Here is a 24,100-nt window from a genome sequence, read left to right as displayed (position 1 = left end):
ACCCCGACGGCCTCCAAACACCGGGACATCACTTCGACAGCCTCATTGGGGTGGTTTGGAGTTGAAATATACAGCTGAGTGTCATCAGCGTAGAGGTGATACTCAACCCCAAAACCACGGATGATCTCACCCAGTGGCTTCACATATGTGTTGAACAGGAGAGGCGAGAGGACCGACCCCTGTGGCACTCCACAAGTGAGTGGCCTCGGGGTCGACCTCTGTCCCCCTGTCAACACACATTGCCTCCGGTTGGAGAGGTAGGAGCCGAACCACCGCAAAACGGTACCTCCAACTCCTATCCCCTCCAACCGGCGCAATAGGATACCATGGTCGATGGTATCAAAAGCCGCCGAGAGGTCTAATAGGACCAGGATAGAGGAACAACCTCTATCTCTGGCCCTCCAGAGATCATCAACCAACGCGACCAAGGCTGTCTCTGTGCTGTGCCCGGGTCGGAAGCCGGACTGGCGTGAGTCTAGATACTCGGATTCGTCAAGGTGTCGTGGAAACTGCTGCGCCACCACATTCTCTACAACCTTCGCTAGAAACGGAAGGTTGGAGACTGGACGATAATTAGCTAGCTCCATTGGGTCGAGTGAAGGCCTCTTAAGTAAGGGCCTCACCACCGCCTCTTTCAAGGTGGTTGGTAAGGATCCCTCACCCAATGAGGCATTCACCAGGCCCAGAAGCCAGCCTCGGGTCACCTCCCAAGATGCCAGTACCAACCAGGAGGGACACGGGTCCATTAAACATGTGGTGGGTCGCAGCCATCCACGCAACCTATCTAAATCCTCGGGGGCAACAGAATCAAACTCCTCCCAGGATGGTCTCACAAGACTCGCTGTTGGCGGCCCGTCTGGTCCACTGAGTGGGGCCCATCCGCTCCGGATCTGAGCGACTTTGTCCTGCAGATATTCCCCAAATTCCTCTGCTCTGCCCTGTAAGGGTGCCCCCTGTGTCCTCTGTGACAAGAGGGAGCGGGTCACCCTAAACAGGGCGGCAGGGTGGTTATCCGCGGACGCAATAAGGGTGGCGCAATATCTACGTTTGGCCGCCCTTAGTGCCACAAGGTAGGTCCGCAAGTAGGATCTTACCTGTGTTTGATCAGATTCGGAGCGTGAGGACCTCCACCTGCTCTCTAGACGTCTCCTGTGGCGCTTCATCACCCTCAGCTCCTCGGTATACCAAGGAGCCCGGGTGGATCGCTGCCGCAGGAGAGGTCGCAAAGGCGCAACCCGGTCCAAGGCCCCAGCCGCCGCCCTATTCCAGGCGGCCGCTAGGTCCTCCGACCGAGCGCGGGTCAGAGCTACAGGTAATGGCCCAAGCTCCGTCTGGAACCTATCCGGCTCCATCAGGTGCTTGGGGCGGTACCAGCGTGGAACGTCTGGTCCCGCCTCCTCGCGGTGGGGGGTAGCGCCAGGGAAGTCAAGCCGGAGACATGAGTGATCTGACCATGACAGGGGTGTAACAGTAAAATCCCCTCTACCCAGATCACTCGTCCACTGCTCAGATACAAAAACAAGGTCCAATGTGTGGCCTCCTTCGTGTGTGGGGCCCTGAATTAACTGGGTCAGGCCCATGGCTGTCATGGAAGCCATGAACTCCCGAGCTACCTCAGACGCTGCTCCCGTCGACGGCAGGTTGAAATCCCCCATAACCACAAGCCTGGGGATCTCAACCGCCGTCTCCGAGATCAGCTCGAGGAGCTCGGGCAGGGCTGCTGATGTATAGCGAGGAGCCAAGTATACAATCAGCAAACCCAACTGCCTCCCTGGGCCCCATTTCACACCAAGGGACTCACACCCGGATATCTGAGGAACAGTGAACTCCCTCGGCTCTAGACCTTCCCGTATAACTACCGCCACCCCACCACCCTTACCCAGGGCCCGAGGCTGATGGAATGCACGGAAACCTGGTGGGCACATTTCCACGAGGGGTAAACCACCCTCGTGGCCCAACCAGGTTTCCGTTATCCCTGCAAGGTCTAGCTCCCCCTCAGAGATCAACTCATTAATGAGGGGGGCCTTGTTGGTTACGGACCTTGCATTGCAAAGCATCAGCCGTAGGCCCGGGTTCTGTAGTTCCTGGCCACCTAGGTTGCGGGGGTTGGTACAAACGACCGGGCATAGCCAACAACCACGGTCTCCCAACCGACCTTGTGATCTTCTCTTGTCCTCGCATCCCCCCCTCCCCGCGACCGTTGTAATCAAACAACCCTCTATTGGAATCACATGTTCCCTCTCCTCCCCCACTCCGCTCACTTCCTTCCCGGACTCACCTGTCCGTCCAGCACTGGCACTGGTGCCTCTCCCGGCCTGGTTATCACACACACCCTCCCTGGAACCCCTTAATAACAATAAAAAACTTCTGGATAAAAAGCCCCTCAGCCTCCATTTCTTCCACCTCTCGGGGTTCACAAACCCATCATCAAGGCAGGCCCTTGAGAGAGCCAAGGGCCATACCTGCGAGAGAGGGGCCTCCCGCAGGTGGAGCAGGTCCAACCTCGAATAAATAGTTCGTTAAAAGTCCAATGGTATCAGGATGCTAATAAAGGTTGATAGAAAGTTGATAAAAGTTGATAAAAGTTCATAAAAGTTGATGGCTAATGAGTCGGGGTCTTAGAGGGAGGAAGGAGATGTTAAAATATTTAGATAGAGAAGAAGGGGGTGGGAATGATCGAATACCCCCAATTACATAAAATTGCATAAAATGACGCAGGTGACCACAAGGTGAGAGATTGTTCAAGGTGTTCAGGAAGTTCCATGGCAGGGAGACCCAAAAGTGGGAGATTATTCGCGCTGGTTCAGGGTGGTTCCTTCCTAGAGGTCCACAGAGACTTACAGTTAGAGTTTGGTGTCCCCTGCTGGCGTTGACAAGTCCTGGAGGGGGGGCATAGGGGCGTTGGGAGCAGCCAGGGTATGATGGAAAAAACAGCAGAAGTCCAGGCAATGGCGACCTTCCTTTCCCTCACCCGCCGCCATAGCCACCTCTAGTTGGTCTCTCCCGGCTAACTCACCAACTCCTAGCCATATCTTGTTCTCCTTATTCTCCCCCCCGGTCTTAGGTTAGTTGCCAGCAGCAATGCAAATCTCTTGCAAATCTCTTGCGCCTCAAGCCTCACACCCATCTGTCCTTTTTTGGTTGTTGTTATTTTGTTGTTGTTCTCTCCAGCGCTGTTCATGCCAGTATCTTTCACCTTGAACCATTTGCCCTGGGGCAGCCCGCAGTCCATCACGCTGCGTTCCGCTCCGTGCTGCTGTTCCGCTCCGTGTTACTGTTCTCGCTGTAGCCACCATTGCAGCACCGCCTTCTCCTCGCTCCAAACAGCCTTCCTTCTATTTCTATTTCAGCGCTCTCCGCGCTCTCCACCAGACTCCGGACTCCTCCGACCACCCTGGCAGCCCAAAATGGGCTCAAAACAAGCCAGGGTGGACAGGCTATCAAACCCTCGGGCCTCAGATGGCATGAGGCCCGGCAGCAGCCCTAATCCATCAGGGAGCTCCGTGGCGTTCTCCGGAGCTCAGGAGGCGACCACCATCACCGGAAGCTCCTCCTCCGAATCAGACTGAACCTTCGCTGGATTGTACATAGTTGACTTGTGCTAATAAAGAGCTGTTTGTTACTCTGAAGCCTGAGTGTGCCCTCAATTCACCCGATCTAACACTGGCGACAAGGATAGGATGGGAAGGCAACTAGGCAGACAAAAAGAGCATGACAATCCAACAAGTCAATCCAGCCCGGAGCACGGTGCGGCATCGAGCATCCATCTTTGAGTGGCAAATTCAAATGCGCCACGGCGGAGGCTCAAACCATCATGACACATAATGGTGCATTCAAATGAACCCACCTTCAATTCAGAGTTAGTATCGCCCCTGGACTGTTCCAAAGTGTCATGGAATGGCTTTTGCAGGGGATTCCAGGAGTTGTCCCATATTTTGATGACATATTGGTATTGGCTGCAAATAAGGCACAATTATTTAAAAGATTGGAAACTGTTCTGACCAGAATCAGAGACAAAGGCCTCTGCCAAGGGTTGAATTCCTAGGGTACCTCATCAATGGCTCTGGGATTCAACCGACCAACAAAAAAATTGAGGCAATCCAGGACGCACCTACATCTCGCAATCAGACTGAACTGCAGGCGTTCCTCAGGCTCCTTAACTTCTACAGTGTTTTTCTCAAGCAGAAAGCCACGGTTGCTGAGCCTTTGCATCGGCTTCTCAGCAAACATGCCAAGTGGTCCTGGGGCAGAGCTAAAGCAGCCACATTTGCCGTGGTGAAGAAACTGCTGCCAGTGGACACATTTTTGGTCCAATATAGCCAGACCCTGCCACTTGTCCTAATGTGCGACGCTTCCCCCTTTGGCATAGGAGCTGTCCTCAGCCACCGCATGCCCAATGGAACCAAGGTGTCCATTGCCTACTACTCACTAACATTGTCTGCTGCCGAGCAGAACTACAGCCAACTGGACCGTGAGGCTCTGGCTGCAGTCGCCGGTGTGAAATCGTTCCATGAGTACATCTACAGCTGTGACTTTGAACTTATCACAGACCACAAACCATTGCTGGGATTGCTGGCTGGGGACCAGCCTACCCCTGCTTCTTTGTTGCCATGAATGACCAGATGGACAATCTTCCTCGTGGCCTACATTTATCGCCTCGTCCATCGACCTGGCTCTATCTTGGGACATGCTGACGCCTTGAGTCAATGCCCACTGCCTGAACTGCTTGTAGACCCTAACCCCAAGATGCCAATCCTCCTCATTGACTGTCTTGAGGCCTGTCCTATCTCATCTTGTTACATTGCCCGCCACTCAGCAAAAGACTTTACATTCCGACAGATTTTGAACTGGGTGTGGAGGGAGTGGCCCAAGGGGCCTGTGGGGTCTGAATTTAAAATGTATTACTGCACATGTGATGAACTGTCAGTAATAAATGGTTGTTTACTGTGGGGGGACTGGGTCGTTGTTCCACCCAAACTGCGCATTGCAGTATTAGAGGCCTTGCACGTAGGACATCCTGGACTTGTCAGGCTGAAATATTTGGCCACGAGTTACGTGTGGTGGTCTAACATGGACAGGGAGATAGAAGAATGGGTGGCTACCTGCACACCATGCCAGGAGTCCAGACCAGTTCCCCCAATGGCACCAGCTAAGGAGTGGAAGCGATCTCAAGCACCATGGTCTAAGGTGCACATAGATTTTACTGGCCCTGTTTATGGCCAGACCTTTATGGTAGTTGTGGATACCTACTCGAAATTGCAAGAAGTAGTCCTCATGACCTCTACCATGGCAGAAGTAGTCATCAAGCACAAAGGGAGATTTTTCTCCACTCACAGCCTGCACCACATCTCTGACAACAGGCCCCAATTTACAGCCATGCAATTTGAGACCTATTTAGCAGCCCTACACAAAGCCCTACACCAAAGGAGCATGAATTCACTCGTTCCACAGATAACTCAATCCCGAAGGTACCAGGGCACTTATCTGTAAATGTGGCAGGCCCACTGCGAGTTCAGAGTGACCCAGCTCCAGAAACTCCAGCCGCGGCCTGTGAGAACTTCCAGGAGCTTCCACCAGGCAAAGCCATGGAGGCAACAGGTCCATCCGACCTGACTGAAGAACACCCACCAACTGAACTGTGCAGGTCTGAATGAGCCACCAGAAAGCCCGCCTACCTGCGTGACTATGTCACAAGTCGGTTGAGCCTATCCATGAAGGGAGAGGTGTTAGATACCAGATATATTGGTAATGGTTTAGGCCAAGGTCTTCTGTTTCGGCGGGAACAGAGATTCAATCTGATTGGTTGAATGGTCTGATATCTCCCTATAAAAGGGCTGCTGTCAGACTGAACCTTCACTGGATTGTACATAGTTGACTTGTGCTAATAGAAAGTTGTTTGTTACTCTGAAGCCTGAGTGTGCTTTCATTCACCTGACCTACCATTTTCCAAAGTATTTCTTTCTTTTGGAGGGGGGCAGGGATTCCCATATGAACACTAATGGCAATTTTTTAGCAACACATTTGATAAATGCATATATACAATACAAGAAAAGACAAGTTAGTTAGCCAAAGCAACAGTTCTACAAAACCCATATTGCAAGTAGTACAGAGTCCACCCTAAATAGCCCTCAGTTTTCTATCTTATAGAAGTACATCATTAGCACCCCAATCTATTTAGATTTATTATTATCTCTCCTATATTCCGGTATGCATATCTGTGTGTGTATATGTGTGTGTGTGTGTATGTATGTGTGTGTGTGTGTATGTATGTATGTATGTATGTATGTATGTGTGTATGTATATATGTGTGTGTGTGTATATATATATATTCGGGTCTTTTCCCGTGTAAGATTGAGATTGTCTTTGCAACGTTTCGGCAAGATCTAACCTGCCATCTTCGGCCCAGCCGAAGATGGCAGGTGAGATCTTGCTGAAACGTTGCAAAGACAATCTCAATCTTACATGGGAAAAGACCCGAATACAACAAAACCAGCATACCTACACCCACATGCTTCCAATTAAAATTCCACTCCAACTCTGCAGCCACCAAACGCATCCTGAAAAGAACAGAAATGGCCCTAATCAGAAATGAACTTCACACAAAAAGATTCCACCTAGACCAAATCAACAAAAATCTCCTTACACTTCACCTCAAACTCAGCAACAAGATCCACCCCACACTTTGGGACAAATCCAAACAACTCGCCACCTGGAGAGCCGAAACACAGACCACCCTCAAGACAGACACACATACCAATAAACTCCGAAGACTAAAGGAACGCCAGAAACAAACCCCTCCCCCCTCACATCCACACATGAAACAAACAGTGCATAACATCTCAGATAAGATCCTCACCAAAGCTGAAACCAATGTCCTTGCCAGAGGATTCAACTTTGCAGTCGCTCCCAAACACATCCCCACTGAAACCATTATATGCGGAGTTGAAACCAGCCTGACCAAAATCAACCCCGATGACGCTAACAGAATCAGACTCGAAATCACCAACATCCTCTGCACCAGCAAGCCCCCCAAAAGCAACTTACCCAAAGAGGAACAGACAGCACTACTTAACCTAAAAGAAGACACTAGCATAATAATCCTTCCAGCAGACAAGGGGAATGCTACGGTGGTCATGAACACATCTGACTACCAAACCAAATTAACCAACCTACTCCAAGACTCCACTTACAAACCCCTAAGCACGGATCCCACCACCTACTTAGAAAAAACCACCAGATCCAAAATAAAAGCCTCCCCCATCAGCGAAGAGATCCAGCAAAGACTCATTCCCAGAGAAAAATCATCCAGATGCCCTAAGCTCTATGGTCTCCCCAAGATCCACAAAGAAGGAACCCCACTCAGACCCATAGTCAGCTCCATAGGCTCACCTCTACAAAACCTAGCCAAATTTCTCGCCAAACAACTACAGCCCTATGCAGAATCCATCACCTCACACGTAAAAAACTCATTCCAGTTCATAGAGATCATAAAGAAACAAAACTTACAGCCCAGCGACCTACTCGTGAGCTTCGATGTTGTATCACTCTTCACCCAAGTACCAATCAAAGAAGCCTTGACAGCTATCCAAAACAAATACAACCCCCCCAAACATATCCTAGATCTGACCAACCACTGCCTATCCAACACATACTTCATCTATAACGGACAAAAATACAAACAAACAGAAGGAGCACCCATGGGATCACCCCTCTCACCTGTCATTGCTAACCTCTACATGGAACACTTTGAAACCCAAGCTCTAGAAAAATCCGATCACAAACCCAAACTCTGGCTCAGATACGTAGACGGCACCTTCATAATCTGGCCACACGGGAAAGATAAACTGGATAACTTCCTCACACACCTCAACAGCCTACACCCCAAAATACAGTTCACCATGGAAACAGAAGCCAATAACCAACTCCCCTTCTTGGATGTCTTAGTCTATAAGAAATCCGATGGATACCTAGGACACACCATCTACCAGAAGAAAACACACACAAACCGCTATTTGCACGCACTCTCACACCACCACCCAGCACAGATCAACTCTGTAGCCAAGACACTCATCTCCAGAACAAAACGCTTAGCTGACGAACAACACCTCAATACCGAACTACACACTCTCACCAACGTACTAACATCCAACGGATTCCAAAGAAACAATATCACTAACCTAATCCAAAAAGAAAACCCCACTAAAATCCAAGACAGTGAACAAGAAAATGGCAAAGCCCTCCTCCCATACATAAAAGGCACCACAGACAGAATCAGCAAGATCCTCCACAAACACAACATCAAGACAGCATTCTACACAAACCGAAAAATATCCACCATCCTGAGAAACCCCAAAGACAAAATAGAGTTAGAAAATCAAGGAGTATATGAAATCCCATGCACCACCTGCCCCACCACATACATCGGACAAACCAACAGAAGAATTAAGGCACGCATTGAAGAACACAAAAACTCAGTCAGAAAGGAGGAACCAACTTCTTCCCTGGTCCAACACCTCAAAGCCACAGGACATGATATAGACTTTAAAAAGACCAGAACTATTGCCAAAATTGAACACTTTAACAACAGAATAATCAGAGAAGCTATTGAGATAGAAAAACGACCACACAGCATGAATAAACGAGATGATACCTCCCGCCTACCAGCCATTTGGAAACCCACCCTCACTGACAAACGAGTCCCTAACACTAAGAATGATACCAGACCCACACCCACGAAAACCACACAGGATGTCACTATCACACATCCACGCAAAAAGCAAGCCCAAACCCACACCGATAATGACCACAAACCAGAAGCCCGACCACAAACCAGAAGCCAGACCACAGCTGCATTATTAGCCACTTTAAACCCCTCCAATCCATACATGAAGCAAACTGATGCCCACCACGGAGATGTGGCACGACCACAAACGCGAAGCCAAACAACAGTAACGCAGCTCACCAGCTCAAATCCCTCTGCAACTCAGACTAACACAAGCACAACCAGGCCCCCACCCAAACAGAACACGCCCCCATCCAATCAGAGCACAGCCAAACTCCCATCCAATCAGAGCACAGCTAAGGCACCTACCAATCAGAATACACCTCCACCCAATCAGAATGCAGCCAAGCTCCCACCCAATCAGCACAAACCCCCACTGGCAGTTAAAAAGAGGAACCGGCTGAGATCTCACATTGCTCCTGGAAGCACCAAGCCAGAAGCACCAAGCCAAATATGTCTCAGGGGTTTCTTCTCATTTGAATGTGTTTCACCTCTCACAATTTAAACTGCAGACTTTATTCTGTTAATAATCTGAGATATTATTATTATTATTGCATGTGATATGATAACTGGTCCTGGAGGAAGCTATTGGTTTCTAAGTGGCCAATTATATTAATGAGCTTACATGTCTGTTTATTTATATTTGCTAAATGTGTCAATAAGCACACAGAAGTCATCTTTATTTTGGTGCACAAGTCTCTTGAGAGAAATGAAACAAAATTAATAAACATTCAAAGAGAAATATCTATGACTACAGAGAGATGTTTCACTACATGAAAAATGCATGGTAAGATTTCTATGTCTCTTTTTATTTCTCTGTTTTTAAACAAGTTAAATATTATTGCCTGAAATGTGTTTTGCATTTGACACTTGAAAAAAATGCTGAGATGTCAGAGTTCATAGGTACAATAGTTGTGTCTCATTTTCTGTCAAAACTCCACTACCGACATTATTGGTTTGTACTGAATGTGATACTGACTTTTCAAGTTGAATTTTCATTTCCTTCTGATTACTGGAGATGGGAAATTCTTAATTTATTGTGCCAATATTTGAAATCTTTTGATTAACTATATTTCAAAATAGTATAATTGTGTCTTTATCACCAAGCGAATATCAAAAATTTTATTTAACAATATGTCATTAAGCACATGTATATTGTTTTTATGTATGACTTTCAAGTGTTTTTATCAGTGGTGAAATTATTATTATTTTATTACCGGTTCTGTGGGTTTGGCTTGGTGGGCACGGGAGGGGAAGGATGCTGCAAAATCTCCATTCCCACCCCACTCTGGGATCAGCCAGAGGTGGCATTTGTCAGTTCTCCAAACTACTCAAAATTTCCACTACTGGTTCTCCAGAACCTGCTGGATTTCACCCCTGGTCTTTATTCTATTATTTTATCCCAATATGTTAGAGAGAATGCCCCCCCCCAAAAAAAGCCCACCACCATCACTTACATAAATTCCCATAGAGAAGATATAAAAGGAGCAATGTCTGCTCTTTCCAAGTAACAGACATAGCAAGTTATGTTTATATTTATTGGTAAAATTTACATTGCCTTTCTTCTAGGAGTGCAAAGCACCATAGGTAGATTTTTTTCCAAATTTTCCAACATTACCACAATCCTGGTGTGCAGACCCATTACAATGGGCCTAATTATTCTGAGTAAACTTTCATTTATGTAAATAGACTTGAATCAGTGTTGTTCTGCTCTCTAGCCAATGCTTTTGATAACTACATGAGAAAATAAAACTGAAAAGAGGATAGAAGGAAAAATGTGAGGTTGGTAGTTGGCCCTTTAGTTCAGGTGGACAAAAATTGAAAAAAGTATTTTTATCCTCATCCTATATCCCTGTTTTCTGTGTTCTGATTCTCTATCATTTTCTCCATGCTTTATGTTTCCTAATGTTTTCATATCTCACCACATATCAAAATGCCACCTATAAGATTTTATCTAACTGAATTTCCCTCCTTTCTTTCTTTGCAGTTATGCCAGCTGGTCATAAATAAAACATGGAGAACCAAACCAGAGTGCCTTACTTTCTGCTTCTGGAATTCTCAAAAAATCGACATCTGCAGATTCTGCATTTCTTCTTCTTCTTTCTGTTATATGTGGCAACTGTTATAGCAAATCTTCTCATCATCTCTGCAGTCGCTTTTGACCATCGAGTACATAGCCCCATGTTCTTCTTTCTCATGAATTTGGGTCTGCAGGACATGGGCATTGTTTCAGTCATTGTCCCCAAATCCATGACAAATTCTCTCATGGACACCAGACAAATCTCTTATTTTGGTTGTGCTGCTCAAATATTTCTCTTTCTCTTCTTCGCAGCTTCTGATTTCTCCCTCCTGGCAGTCATGGCATATGATCGGTATGTTGCCATTTGCCATCCATTGCACTATGAGATGATAATGAATTGGAAAGCCTGCATTGTAATGATTCTTCTAGTGTGGGTTACAGGTCTCCTCTATGGACTGTTGCATACTACTAGTACTTTTTCCATCCTTTTTTGTTCTAATGTGGTCAACCAATTCTTCTGTGAAATTCCACAATTGCTGAATCTATCCTGCACTGGCTTAAATCTACTTGAGGTTGGAATTCTTGTGGCCAGTGTCATTACTGTACTAGGCTGTTTTACTTTTATAATTGTATCTTATGCAGTGATATTCAAGACAGTGTTAAGAATCCCTTCTGAAAAAGGAAGGCAAAAAGCCTTATCTACTTGTATTCCCCATCTTACGGTAGTGTTTACGTTAGTATTAAGTGCATGCATTGCCTATCTGAGACCTTCCTCTTACACTCCATCTTACTTAGATATTGGACTGACTGTTCTGTATGCCCTCCTTCCACCCCTGTTCAATCCAATCATCTATAGCATGAGAAATAAGAATATCAAATGTGTCATTTCTAAACTGTGGAGACTCTGACAAATTATTTTTACATTGTTTATATTCTATTCATTATGTATTTTTTATTTTTCCTCTCTTTTCATTTACTTATGTGAAAGTATGGCAGAATGTGCTACGTGGAATGGAGGCAAAGTTTCGCCAATGTCCTCCACTTCTAATTCAATATACTTTACAGATGCTAAATAGGGATGTTTGGCAGCTCTGGCATCCTACACACTAATCATTCTTTATGTTTAGTGACGTGAATATCAAAGTTTAATGTGACTGGGGGAAATAGGTAGCAATAGCAATAGCCCTTAGATTTATATACTGCTTTACAGTGCTTTACAGTCCTCTGTAAGGTTTTTAGAGAGTCAGCATATGGCCGCTAACAAACTGGTTTTTAGCCTGATGTCTTAACTTCTACGTTCAGTGGATTTTCAAATTATTTAGCTCATGATATTTCTTTTTTTTTAATGTTTTGGCAGGAAGAGACATGTGGCAGGGTGTTCAAGCTCTGTGTGAACTATTACTATTTTACATAACCTTTTGATAACCATGAGAAATAAAAAATCAAGAAATTAAATTAAGATGATGCATAATTCTACTAGATACTAGAACGTCAAAAAAGCTTTCAGGAGTTTTACAACTTAATACAAAATGGAAAAGATAAAGTACTTTCTCTGGTTAAATACTTGGGGAAGGGAACAAGGAAACCAAGGATGATATCTTATTGAAATTCCTTGAGAAATATTGAATTTCATCCAAACTGCTAATAATATATACAAAAAGCAATGTCACTATTTTCTGATATTTCTGCTACCACCCTCACAATATTTTGGTAAATGTATACAAAATAGAAGATTCACCATGTACTTTGGGGCTCAGTATCAATGCAATTGTGGGTAGCTATTGAATTTTAGGTGACATACGTAACTAACCTAGAGGAAGATGAGGGGCTTTCAGCTAAAGGGATATTAAATTTTCTCATACATTTATAGTGCTCTTGTTTTCGTGCTTTATTTGTGGATATGTCTTGTCTACTGTTAGATAATTCCCCTCTACTTTTGCTAAGGACAATAGTAGTTGCCACTCAGGTCCTATCTTTTCAGGCAGGAACAAAGAGACCCCTGATTGGCTGAAGCGCTGGACAGCTCCCCTTTAAAAAGGGAGCTGCCAGACCATTCAGTCAGTGGATGCCTATACTTGACCAAATAAAGAGCTGCTGTTATCTCTAGCCTTTTGTGCCTTTCATTACCCTATCTAACACTGGCGACGAAGGTGGGATTGGAAGGCAATTAGGCAGACAAAAGAGTGAAACTCATTAACAAAGAGCTTGGTCACAAGGCAGCGATTCCACCCGGAGTGCAGGAAGGTATCAACCAGCCATTATGAACCCAGAGAGAGTCATGATGACCACCTATGCCCAACCGCCTCCTTCAATGCAGCCGCGGAAGACTGGGACGCATATCTGCTGCGGTTCGAGGTTTTCCTGGAGGCGAACGATCTCGGTGGCGTCCCGGAGCCCCGGAAAAAGAACCTATTCCTGGGTTACTGCAGCCCCAAAGGTTTAGAGACCACCAAGAACCTCTCTGAACCGATGCTGATACACGCCATCTCCTGGTCTGCCCAACAACAAACATTGAAGACTCACTACTCCCCAATACCATCCAAGTACGTTCGGCGCTATCACTTCAACATGAGGAACCAGATGGAAGGTGAGACGATAAATGAATACATCACCCCGCTCCTGAAAGCCGATGCCCATTGTGAGTTCTGCGAGCTGGACGATGTTATCTTGGACTGGATAATTATGGGTGTCTGAGACCAGAGCCTACAGGCAAGACGGCTGGCAAGAAACAACCTCTCCCTCCAGATAGCTCTTGACGAGGCAAGAGCAGCCAAGTCCATTGCAACCCTCCAGCATCTCCATGCACCCACAGAGGCACCCAAGAGCGCCCACGTCCACCACGAGACCGTAGAACAGGAGAGCTCCAAAAGTGGCAAGGAAAGCAGCCACTGCATGCGCAGTAGCCGCACAGCACCAGTGCGACAATTCAAGTCACCTGGCCTGCCCTGTGCCAGCTGTGGAGGCGATCACGCAAGAGCAACCTTCCGGTTCCGGGATGCAACGTGCCAGTGATGCGAGCGGAAAGAACACATCACCACGGTGTGCCACAGCGAGTTCCCTGCGACCATCGGTCACCCCAAGAGAGTGGAGAAGGGGCCGAACCGGAGACAACGTCCCAGCCAGAGACATCTCCGAAGGTCAGAGGCCGACGACCAAATGGCCAATGTCACCGCATCTGCCCAGAAACACCAGGGCCACCACCCGAAACCGAACTTCACGGTCCCGGAACAGCACATCTGGATCAGCCACCCCAGGAAGCTTAAGGTCACCATTTTCCTCGAGGGCACCCCTTGCGAGATGGAGATCGACACCGGGTCATCTCTCACGATCATCTCATGAGCAGTGCTGAAACGAACGATCCCCAAATGCAGAAAAAGGAACTCAGGAGCCCTGACGTCTGCCTCCACAACAATCAGGGAAACCTGGTTCCCCTCATGGGGCAAGGCAAGTTCACTGTACACTACAAGCTGATCACTGAAAAGCTACAGGCGACCATGGTTCGGGACAATCTCCAGAGCCTTTTCGGACTGGACTGGTTTCAGGCTCTGGGGATGGTCGTGGCTGAAGTCAATGCCCTGGATGAAACAGGCAAAGCACCAACCGCTGCCGCCATCAGGAATGCTGCAGAGACAATTTTTAGGGAATTTGAGGACATCTTTGCCTCTGGTCTGGGTGAGTACAAGGGGGACCCCATATCTTTCAGCCTAGACCCTAATGTGGCCCCAATTCAGCTGAAACCCAGAAGGGTGCCTTTTGCCCTCCGACCTAAAAATGATTAGGAAATTGACAAGTTGGTGAGCCAGGGAATCCTCAAACCCATCGATCATGCCCGTTGGGAAACACCAATACTGACCCCAGTCAAGCCTGATGGGTCTATCAGATTGCGCGCCGATTACAAGTGCACAATCAACAAGGGGTTGCAACAAAGTGCATTCTCCATTCCCGTAGTCCAACATTTGTTGCATTCCCTCGGACCGGGAAAAATATTTGCAAAACTGGACTTAGCACAGGTGTACCAGCAGCTGGCAGTAGATGGCACTACTGTGGAGGCCCAAAACATTGTAACGCACAGGGGGTATTCAAGAGCAACCACCTGCAATTCGGTGTTAGTATCGCCCTGGGGCTGTTCCAAAGCATAATGGAAAATCTTTTGTAGGGGATACCAGGAGTCGTCCCCTATGTCGACGACATATTGGTATCTGCCACAAATGAGGCACAACTTTTAAAAAGAGTTCTCACTATACTGAGCAGAATCCGGAACAAGTGGCTCCGTTTAAAAAAGGAGAAGTGCAAAATAAATGTTCCCAGGGTGGAATTTCTAGGCTACATGATTGACGGATCAGGGATTCACCCAACCAACCAGAAATCAGGGCCATTAGGGAAGCCCCTGTCAGGGGAAATTTCACCCTGAGCTAATGAGGTGTAGCCCGTCGGCTTTCCTAACAGCATATCTTCAGAAAAAGCGAAAATAAGACCCAATTACATGTTCAAATGAAAAACAAACTTTAATATGAAAATAAAAATAAACAAAACCTTACTATCTAAATTAATTGCATCTCTGCAGAGGTATGTGCCTGCCTCTGGCAGGCAAACAGAAGATCAGAAGTCTCTTTTTTGGAATGTGTGTGAGCAGGCACAGTACATCACTTGCTGATAAGGTCTGTGACCTGCACAGTATATCTTCAGCACTGCTAGCAAACAATTAATGCAGTGACAGTATCCCCTTCTTTTGCTAGTTGGGCTGATGTCATCAAATCATCAAATAAGGCACATCTTCTTTCGCAGATACTCATGTTGAGCTGCTGGAAGGGGTTTGTTGAGCATGTCAGCAATTTGATCATGTGTAGAAACATATTGCAATTTAACAAAACCTTGCTTAACTAATTGCTTTGTGTTTTGATAACGAATGTCAATGTGTCTGGACCTATAACCTGTAAAATGTGACTCAGAAATGTAAACCACCGATTCATTATCTTCCATCACGGTGATTGGTCGAATCGGACGTGTCCAGATATCTATGATCAAAGCATAAAACCACGTTAGAGAATTACAAGCATCTGAAACACAAGCATATTCAGCTTCAGTAGATGAGCATGAAACAAAACTCTGTTTTCTCACTTGCCAGTAAACAGGACATCCATTCAGGAACATCATGTAACCTGAAATACTTTTGCATGATTTCTTATCACTTGTCCAATCAGAATCTGCATAACAACATAATTCTGCATAATCAGTATGTGTTGGTTCTAGCAATAACTTCATGTGTTTGGTGTGTTTCAGGTATTTCAATAACTTCTTAATGCATGTCCAATGAAATTGTGTTGCCTTACCTACGTGTCATGATAAAAGATTAACACTATGTGCAATGTCGGGTCTGGTCCAACTACTAATGTACAATAGTGACCCAATGACTGAACGATAAAGTGTTTGGTCCTCGAACTCAGGACTTGGTTCATGTGTTAAGTTGTGAAAATCTGTTTCCATGGGTGTCTTAGTTGTCTTAGCATCTTTCATGTTGCAATGATGCTGAATGTGGTCAATTTTCTCTTCTTGTGAAAGACTAAACCCCTTCTGTGTTTTTTCAATCTGAACACATAAGTAAGTGCTAATGTGTCCTAAAGATTTCAATGTGAAATATCTCTGCAAACTTTTTGCAAAAATCTCACTCATTTTCTTATTTGGACCAATATAAACAATATCATCAACATAAACAAGAATTATCTCATATGCATTGTTAGATCTTTTTTGTGAACACACATTCATCAGTTTCAGACTTAATAAAGGCCATTGAATTTAGTTTGTCAGTAAGACAGAAGTACCACATTAAACCTAATTGTGAATAATTTTTCCTTTTTTCCCTAATTTTCTTGGGGATCTGCTTCAAGATAGTTATTTCCCTATCATGGTATGTCAGGGCTTGCCCACTTTGTACACCCAGTATTTCGTCTCTTGTGCTTTTTCTAAGAAATTTAATATGTACCTCCCTGGGTACATTGTGTGTTCTAGCATAGGCTGAATTCACTCTATAAACCAGATCTATCTCCCATTCCATCTGTTGTTTTTCTTTGTGTATATATTCAGCCAAGATGTTTATCATGATGTCCCTTATGTTTTCATCATCTGCTTCCATCACATTTTGAAATGTAAGATAAAAGGACATTCTCTCAAATTCTATTTTCATTTGTTGGGTATCAAGTTCTTTGTTTCCCTTCTGCACCGCCTCTACCCCCCCCATCTCCGCCACCCCACCCTCCACAAGGTCCAGTCTCTGTGAGTTCTTATAAATTTGGGCTTGGTTCTCTTTAATTTCTTCTTTCATTTCCGCTAATTGTTTCTTAATTTCCTCTTGTCCCTGTAAGAGTTGCTGGAGCATTTGTTGCAAATCCATCTCTGTACTTTTAGGTTGCATCAGGTCTGTAATCTTTGATTATGTAGCAGGACTGGATGTTGCTGATGTCGGGGCAGAGGTAGCAAAGCCAGGCTTTCCAGGGGGTGGTCTTTTAGGAGACATAGTTTATAGAAAAAAGAGTTCAGTCAGTGTAGAGAATGGACAGCTGGAGCAGCAGAACAGCCAGACGAGTCCAGGAGGCAGAAGGTCCAAGCAGGAGAGAATTTCTCTAGTCAGCCTGGCAATAGAGTAAAATTTTCCACCACAGAGAGTTCAAAGAGTAACAATCCACAAGAGATTCTTCATGGTAGCACGGGGACAAAGACCAGAAGCCTGGTTTTTTAAAGGTGGAGTCAGGTTTCACAGTTCATGAAGACAACAGAAGTGTGCCATCTTGCCCTGCCAGCTTCGGGCTCAGAGGCATAACAAAGTTTTCAAAGTTCCCAAAGTCCTCAGATCATCAGTAAATTATGGAGCTAGGTTCACTTTAAGTCACTTTAAGCAAGGGTGTGGCATCATTGGTTGGCTCTCCCCCCTCCTCCTTCCCCTGGGGCTGAGAGCAGAATTGTTCCAAGCCGCTTGTCCAGGGGGGGGGGAAATCCCCCTCCCTCCAGCCGCGCCTCCAAAGTTAGCCGAAAGTAAAAGTTTTAAAATGCTGAAAAGTTCTTCAAATCAAGAAAGGGCGTGAAGGGGGTAGCGCCTCACCACACCGCCGCTGCTTCCTTCTGCTTTTTCATTCTCCGATCAGCCTGTTGCGAAGACGCTTTACGCGCCCTCCGATACTGCTCCCCAGTGCCTAGAGCGAGGCGGGCGGCCCACCACCAGCCGCTGCCGATGCAGGGATCCCCCGCGATGCCGCTCCTCCGGCAGGATGCCTCTTCGGGGCATCCTGTGCCCCCCAAGGAGTAGGGAAGCCCACTGGGGAGCCGGAGCGAGCAAACGAGTTGCCCGTCGCCATCAGTCGCCGGAAGGGGGTGTGGTTTAAATGGTTGATGCCTGAAGGTATGTTGATATTCTGGGAGGAGACAAGAATTAGAATTAACACACCCATAGAGGCACAGGCCTTTATGGAAAAAAACAAAATACACCTAGAAAAAACAGAAGATCTTACAACGGATATGCAGGACACGGGAGGGGCCGGAGCTCTGCCAGCGGGGGGAGAAGGGGCAATACCAACAAAGCTCAGATCACAAAAATGAATAAGAAAATCTCATTGATATAAATTGACCGAAAGTAGTAATGGAATTAACATGTGGATCATATATTACTATGTACTAAATTGATTGAAAGTACTAATAGAACTAAAATGCTGATTATATATCATTATGTATTAATGATTTATACTCAGATGTATACTATGAGTTTGGAGGGAGGGGGCGTCTACCACACTTTGCAACTGCCAAAATGTGTACACCTTTCCACTACCCCTTTCCTTGTAAATTTTAAAAAAACCAATAAAACTTTGAGAACAAAAAAAGAGAAGTACCACATTAAACCTGACTGTTTCAGACCATAAAGACTTTTGTTCAGGAACCAGGTATGCCTTCTTGCTGTTGGAATCCTGGAGGGCTTCTCACGTAGATCTCTTCATCTAGGTCTGCATGTAGATAAGCTGTGTCCACATCAAATTGGAAAACTTCTAAACCAAGAATAATTGCAGTGGTTAAAGCAATTTTTACACTCTCAGTTCTGACTGTTGGTGAGTAAGTGTTTGTGTAGTCCTCAGGATAATGTTGAGCGAAACCCCGAGCTACAAGTCTGGCTTTGTACAAAGATTCACCATTCGGTTTCTTCTTGATTCTGTAGACCCATCGAGTGCCAATGACTTTCTTGTTTGCTGTAAATACATTAAGTTTCTTTAAACTGTCCATTTCATCCTGCATTGCATCATACCATTTGTCTTGCTCAGAATCAGGAAGCTGCTTCATTTGTGTGAATGTATCAGGAGGAAGAGTAATATTGCAAATCAAAGGCAAGGGTGTCTTTGTCAGTTGCCACGAATATCGTTGTGGAGGGATTCCTTTTGTGACCCTCTTGGAACGTCTCGGAACAACAGTCCATTCTTCTTCTTCTCCTTCGTCATCGTCCTCACGTTCGTCGCTAGCATCAGCACCCGCAGCTTGCGAAGACAGAACATCAGGTTGTGAAGAACTGTTAGAAGGAATATCTGCCTGTGAACATTGGTCATAAGGCTGCATGGCATCTTCAACACCATCTCTAGGAAAATAAACTCCAGGATCATTGGAATGAATCCTGAACCAGTCAATATCTTCCTCAAAATTAGCAGATTGTGAAATGACAATTGCATGTTTAGGATCAATAAATTTGTTCCATTTTGAATTATCATAAATACCCATAAATCTCAGTCTCTTTGCTACTGGACCTCCTTTTCTTTGAGCTAAGGGAATGTTCACCATAGTGTATGAACCAAAAATGTGGAGGTTCTGGAGATCAGGCTTGTAGCCATACATCATGCAGAAAGGAATTTGATTTATTACACTGCTCCAAGTACGGTTGACAATGTAATTTGCATATTTGATTGCTTCACCCCAGTACATGCTACTGAAATTTTCATCTTCTAGGAGACAACGCATCATGGTTTGTAGAACTCCTTGTCTTCTTTCTACGACTTCATTAGGAGCCGGTGTATATGGAGCAGATGTCTGATGAAGAATTCCATTCTTACGCATCCAGTCCTGGAAACGCTAAGACATGAATTCAGCACCACGGTTGCTCTGGATTCTGGTGATGCGAACTTCGTATTGTGTAGAAACCAAAGTTGCAAAGTCTTTAAAGATCTGAAAGGTCTCAGATTTCTCTTTCGTAGGATATACAAATCCATATCTAACAATCTACAATTGTTAGAAAATATTTTCTGCCACCAATTGTTGGTGGGAAAGGACCCACTATATCATTGTGTACCAAATAAAAAATGTGTGTTGACAGGCGTGTAGCGTGTTTGGGAATTGCAGCTGCCTTGGATTTAGCTTTTCTGCAAACTGCACAATCCAAAAAAACCTTACACCCCTTTAGATCCAAACCTTTTGCGAACTCTGGCATCTTTCTAAGAACATGGAAACTGGCATGCCCCAATCTTCTATGCCACTTGTGGATACACCTGGAATGCAAAGGTTTACCAGTTAGTGAATTTTCAACATTAACAGTTTCATGAGGAACCTCAGGCTTGCTCTGAGCAATCTGCTTATGTTTTCTCTGTTTGTTGGCTTTAGGAGCCTTTGGAATAGCAATGGGTTCTCTCTCTGAAACAACTCTCTCTGGGCCCATGATGCCCCTTTTTGGAGTTTGCATACATACCTATGCTTTTGGTTTTAAGTAATAAACACGACCAATCAAGATGGTTTCAGCAACAATATCTCCATCTTTAAATATGTAACTTGTTTTCTCGAGGTGGTGAACCTGGAACTTTAACTCTCTAGACAAGTGACTTTGACTAAGCAAATTACTGGTTGCTGAAGGTATGTAATAAACATCAGGGATGAATGTATCGAGTTCTTCAATGTAAACAGTTCCTTTTCCCATGACCTTACAGGTATGGTTGGAGAAGGAGTACAATCCTCAATATTCCGGCTCGGGGTTGCCCATCTCTGTGAAAAGTTCCTTTCTGTAGGTAACGTGTAAAGCTGCTCCACTGTCTAAAGTCCACAAAAGACGTCTATCATATTCTGGATCAGGTTGTGGAATGTTGGTTATGGCCAATGTTGCGAGTGGAACATGTGGATCACACCTTGGACCACAACGACCTTGTCTTCTGCCTCTACCTCTGCCTCTGGAGTCTGTTCCTCTGGGCTGCTATGTGACGGGAGCTGGAACTTGTTGGGGACAATCCCGGGTGTCATGTTCCATACGGTTGCAGATGTAGCATCTTGGCATTCTTGGAGCGTAGCCGCTTCCTCGTAAGGGACGTCTAACTGGAGCTTTTGATGCTGGGGTCATTGCAGATGTTGTGTAGCTAATTTAATAGCTTCCTCCTCAATTAAAAGTCTGCATACATGATTAACAGTGTGTTGAGCAATAGGCCCGTGATTAATCTTTGCAATGGCATCTTTCCATTCATAATTCAATGAGTTAATGATGATGCTGATCATTTGGATATCATCAATAATATAGCCATTTTCTCTCAATTCACTTCTCATTCCTTTCTGTTTGGTCAAATGTCCACCAATTTGTTCACCAGGTTTCAACTTCGAACCGTGGAACTCAGACTTGAGCAAACATGAAGATTCAATTGAAATGGGCCAGTAGCAATCTTCCAAAATAGCCCAAATTTGTTGGGCTGTTGCATCAGGTGGAAAGGTAACCTGTAATTCAGTATCCATTAACATCAATAATGTTGTGCAAGCCTTAGTCTCTTATTGCAGGAATCCATGGTTGGGCAGGAGGATTAAACACCATACAATGGGTACCTTCTCTGCGAAGCAGGAGTGCAATCACTGACCCTGGCTTTATAATTCTGTCCTGACATCGTTAATCAGGCCTCACCAGTCAAAGGAGTGACAGAAGGTGCCTGTTGAGGAATATGCATTTGTATAGCTTGTTGTGCAGGTAAATATGCTGGTTGTTGAGCCAGGGGCGCTGTAACGTGACCTGTGGTCTCTGTGTTACAGATGTAGTTGGAGCTTGGGCAGCAAAATTAAATTGGCTTGCTTGAGAGGCTGGCATTTGCCTTTGCTGCATTAAGTATTGCCTTGTTCCATCTAGGGAAAATCCAACACCACCAGGGGGCATTGAAGATTGAACCTTTGGAGGCATTTGCATTGTTGCTTGGACATCTGGACGAGCTACAGGTAAATTTGACCAAGTCTGTTGCAATTCCTTTAACTGCTGCTCTAATAAATTACTGCTGCCTGGAGATGGCAGTGCAGCATCACTTTTCAGCTGTAAGAGATCTGTCTGCGTGGCCAAATCTGAAGAACAAAGGAGATCACGTGGCCTCTGTGACATGTACATATCTCTCTGTTCTGATTTGCCCGACACTGTATCCACCAGGGGGGGTGTCTTAGGCTGTGAAGAAAAAGGCAAGATGGTGTCCTCAGACATTTTGGAAATGGGGAAACCCCTCCTACTTGCCTCTAATCTATCATAGTGTTTTCTAGCTTAAAAAAGCTGTTTTTCAAAAAAGCCTATATGGTCACGATAGCTTTTCATATCATGCCCAGGGCTTGGGAAGAATTCATAAGTTTCTTTTTCTACTTGAGGGTGGAATTCTTCTGCCTGTGAGGGTTTTGGCCAAGCATCAATTGTTTCATAATCTTTAAGAGATATTTGAGAGTGAATTTGCTCTGGGAAGGAACGCTTTGGTTTAGCCCCGAGCATTTCATAATCTCTTGGAGATATTTGGGAACATGCATAATCAGAAGGAAAAATAACTGACCTCGATCTGTTTGTTCCAACTTCGAAAGCAGCTTTATCTCTTTCTCCCATAGCAGATTTTTCTTTTGGCCCGGCTGTTGAAGAAATTTGGAGCTTTGGAAGCCAGCTTGAGAAATCTTCCAGTTCCGTGTCAGAGGGGAGTGACCCCTCAGAACGTGCTTCATCTTTGCCTCGTTTCTTTTTCTTCTTCGGCATGGTTAGGAAGTTAGATTTAAGTGTATCTCAATAGCTATAGATCATTCTTTCTAATGAGCCTGGTCGCTTTATCTCTTGAAGATAACTAGGAAGGAAAAAGCCGTAAATTATAACCATCCTTCTGCTACCATTTATTGTCAGGGGAAATTTCACCCTGAGCTAATGAGGTGTAGACCGTCGGCTTTCCTAACAGCATATTTTCAGAAAAAGTGAAAATAAGACCCGATAACATGTTCTAATGAAAAACAAACTTTAATATGAAAATAGAAATAAACAGAACCTTACTATCTAAATTAATTACATATCTGCAGAGCTATGTGCCTGCCTCTGGCAGGCGAATAGAAGATCAGATGTCTCTTTTTTGGAATGTGTGTGAGCAGGCGCAGTACATCACTTGCTGATAAGGTCTGTGACCTGCACAGTATATCTTCAGCACGGCTAGCAAACAATTGACTAAGTGACAGCCCCCACTCCCAAAAATCAGACCGAGCTTCAGGCGTTCCTCGGACTCCTTAACTTTTATAGTGTGTTCCTAAATCAGAAAGCAACGGCTGCTGAACCGCTACACCACCTTCTGGTGAAGAACGCGGAGTGGGCATGGGGCAAAACCAAAGCCAAGTAGTTCGCCACAGTGAAGGGACTATTATCAGTGGACTCCTTCCTGGTCCGATACAGTCAGACCCTACCATTGGTGCTGACCTGTGATGCATCTCCATTCGGAGTCAGCGCCGTCCTGAGCCACCGGATGCCCAATGGCACAGAAGCCCCTATCGCATTTTATTCGAGAACGCTGTCCGCCACCAAACGGAACTACAGCCAGTTGGACCGGGAAGCCCTGGCTGCCATGGCAGGGGTCAAGCGATTCCACGAAAATCTGTACGGCAGGGATTTCGACTTGGTGATGGACCACAAGCTACTGCTGGGACTGCTGGCTGGAGACCGCCCAACACCGGTGTCACTCTCCCCCCACATGACCCAATGGACAATCTTCCTGGCTGCGTACTCCTACCAATTCATCCACCGTCTGGGCGCCACGTCTGAGGCATGCTGACGCACTGAGCCGATGCCCCCTACTGGAGCTGCTTGCTGCCCCAACACCCGAGACCATCATACTCCTGATCGACTGCCTAGACTCAGGCCCCATCTCCTCCAGAGAGGTCGCACACCACTCTGAGAAAGACCCAATCATCAAACAGACTTTGAACTGGGTGTGGAGGGGTTGGCCCAAGGGGCCAATTGGGGCAGAGTTCAACCCATTCGTCACAAAATGAGATGAAATGTCCGCCATCCGGGGTTGTCTTTTGTGGGGGGACCGGGTAGTAAT

General features: G+C 45.5%; 1 protein-coding gene across 1 annotated transcript; it reads left to right on the top strand.

Annotated features, from left to right (window-relative positions):
- Positions 1–10,795: 10,795 nt before the first annotated feature.
- LOC309401388 (olfactory receptor 14A16-like) lies at positions 10,796–11,710 on the top strand (the record flags this gene model as incomplete). The annotated part of the gene is made up of 1 exon (XM_081970459.1): positions 10,796–11,710. One exon carries the CDS (start codon positions 10,796–10,798, stop codon positions 11,708–11,710), a length of 915 nt encoding a protein of 304 aa, XP_081826585.1.
- Between the last annotated feature and the right edge of the window lie 12,390 nt (positions 11,711–24,100).

Source organism: Natrix helvetica (assembly GCF_964273705.1).
Source record: "Natrix helvetica genome assembly, chromosome: Z".
In the NCBI taxonomy this organism is placed as follows: Eukaryota; Metazoa; Chordata; class Lepidosauria; order Squamata; family Natricidae; genus Natrix; species Natrix helvetica.
The sequence above is the reverse complement of the archived record's forward strand: the minus strand, read 5'-3'. Positions and strand labels throughout refer to the sequence as shown.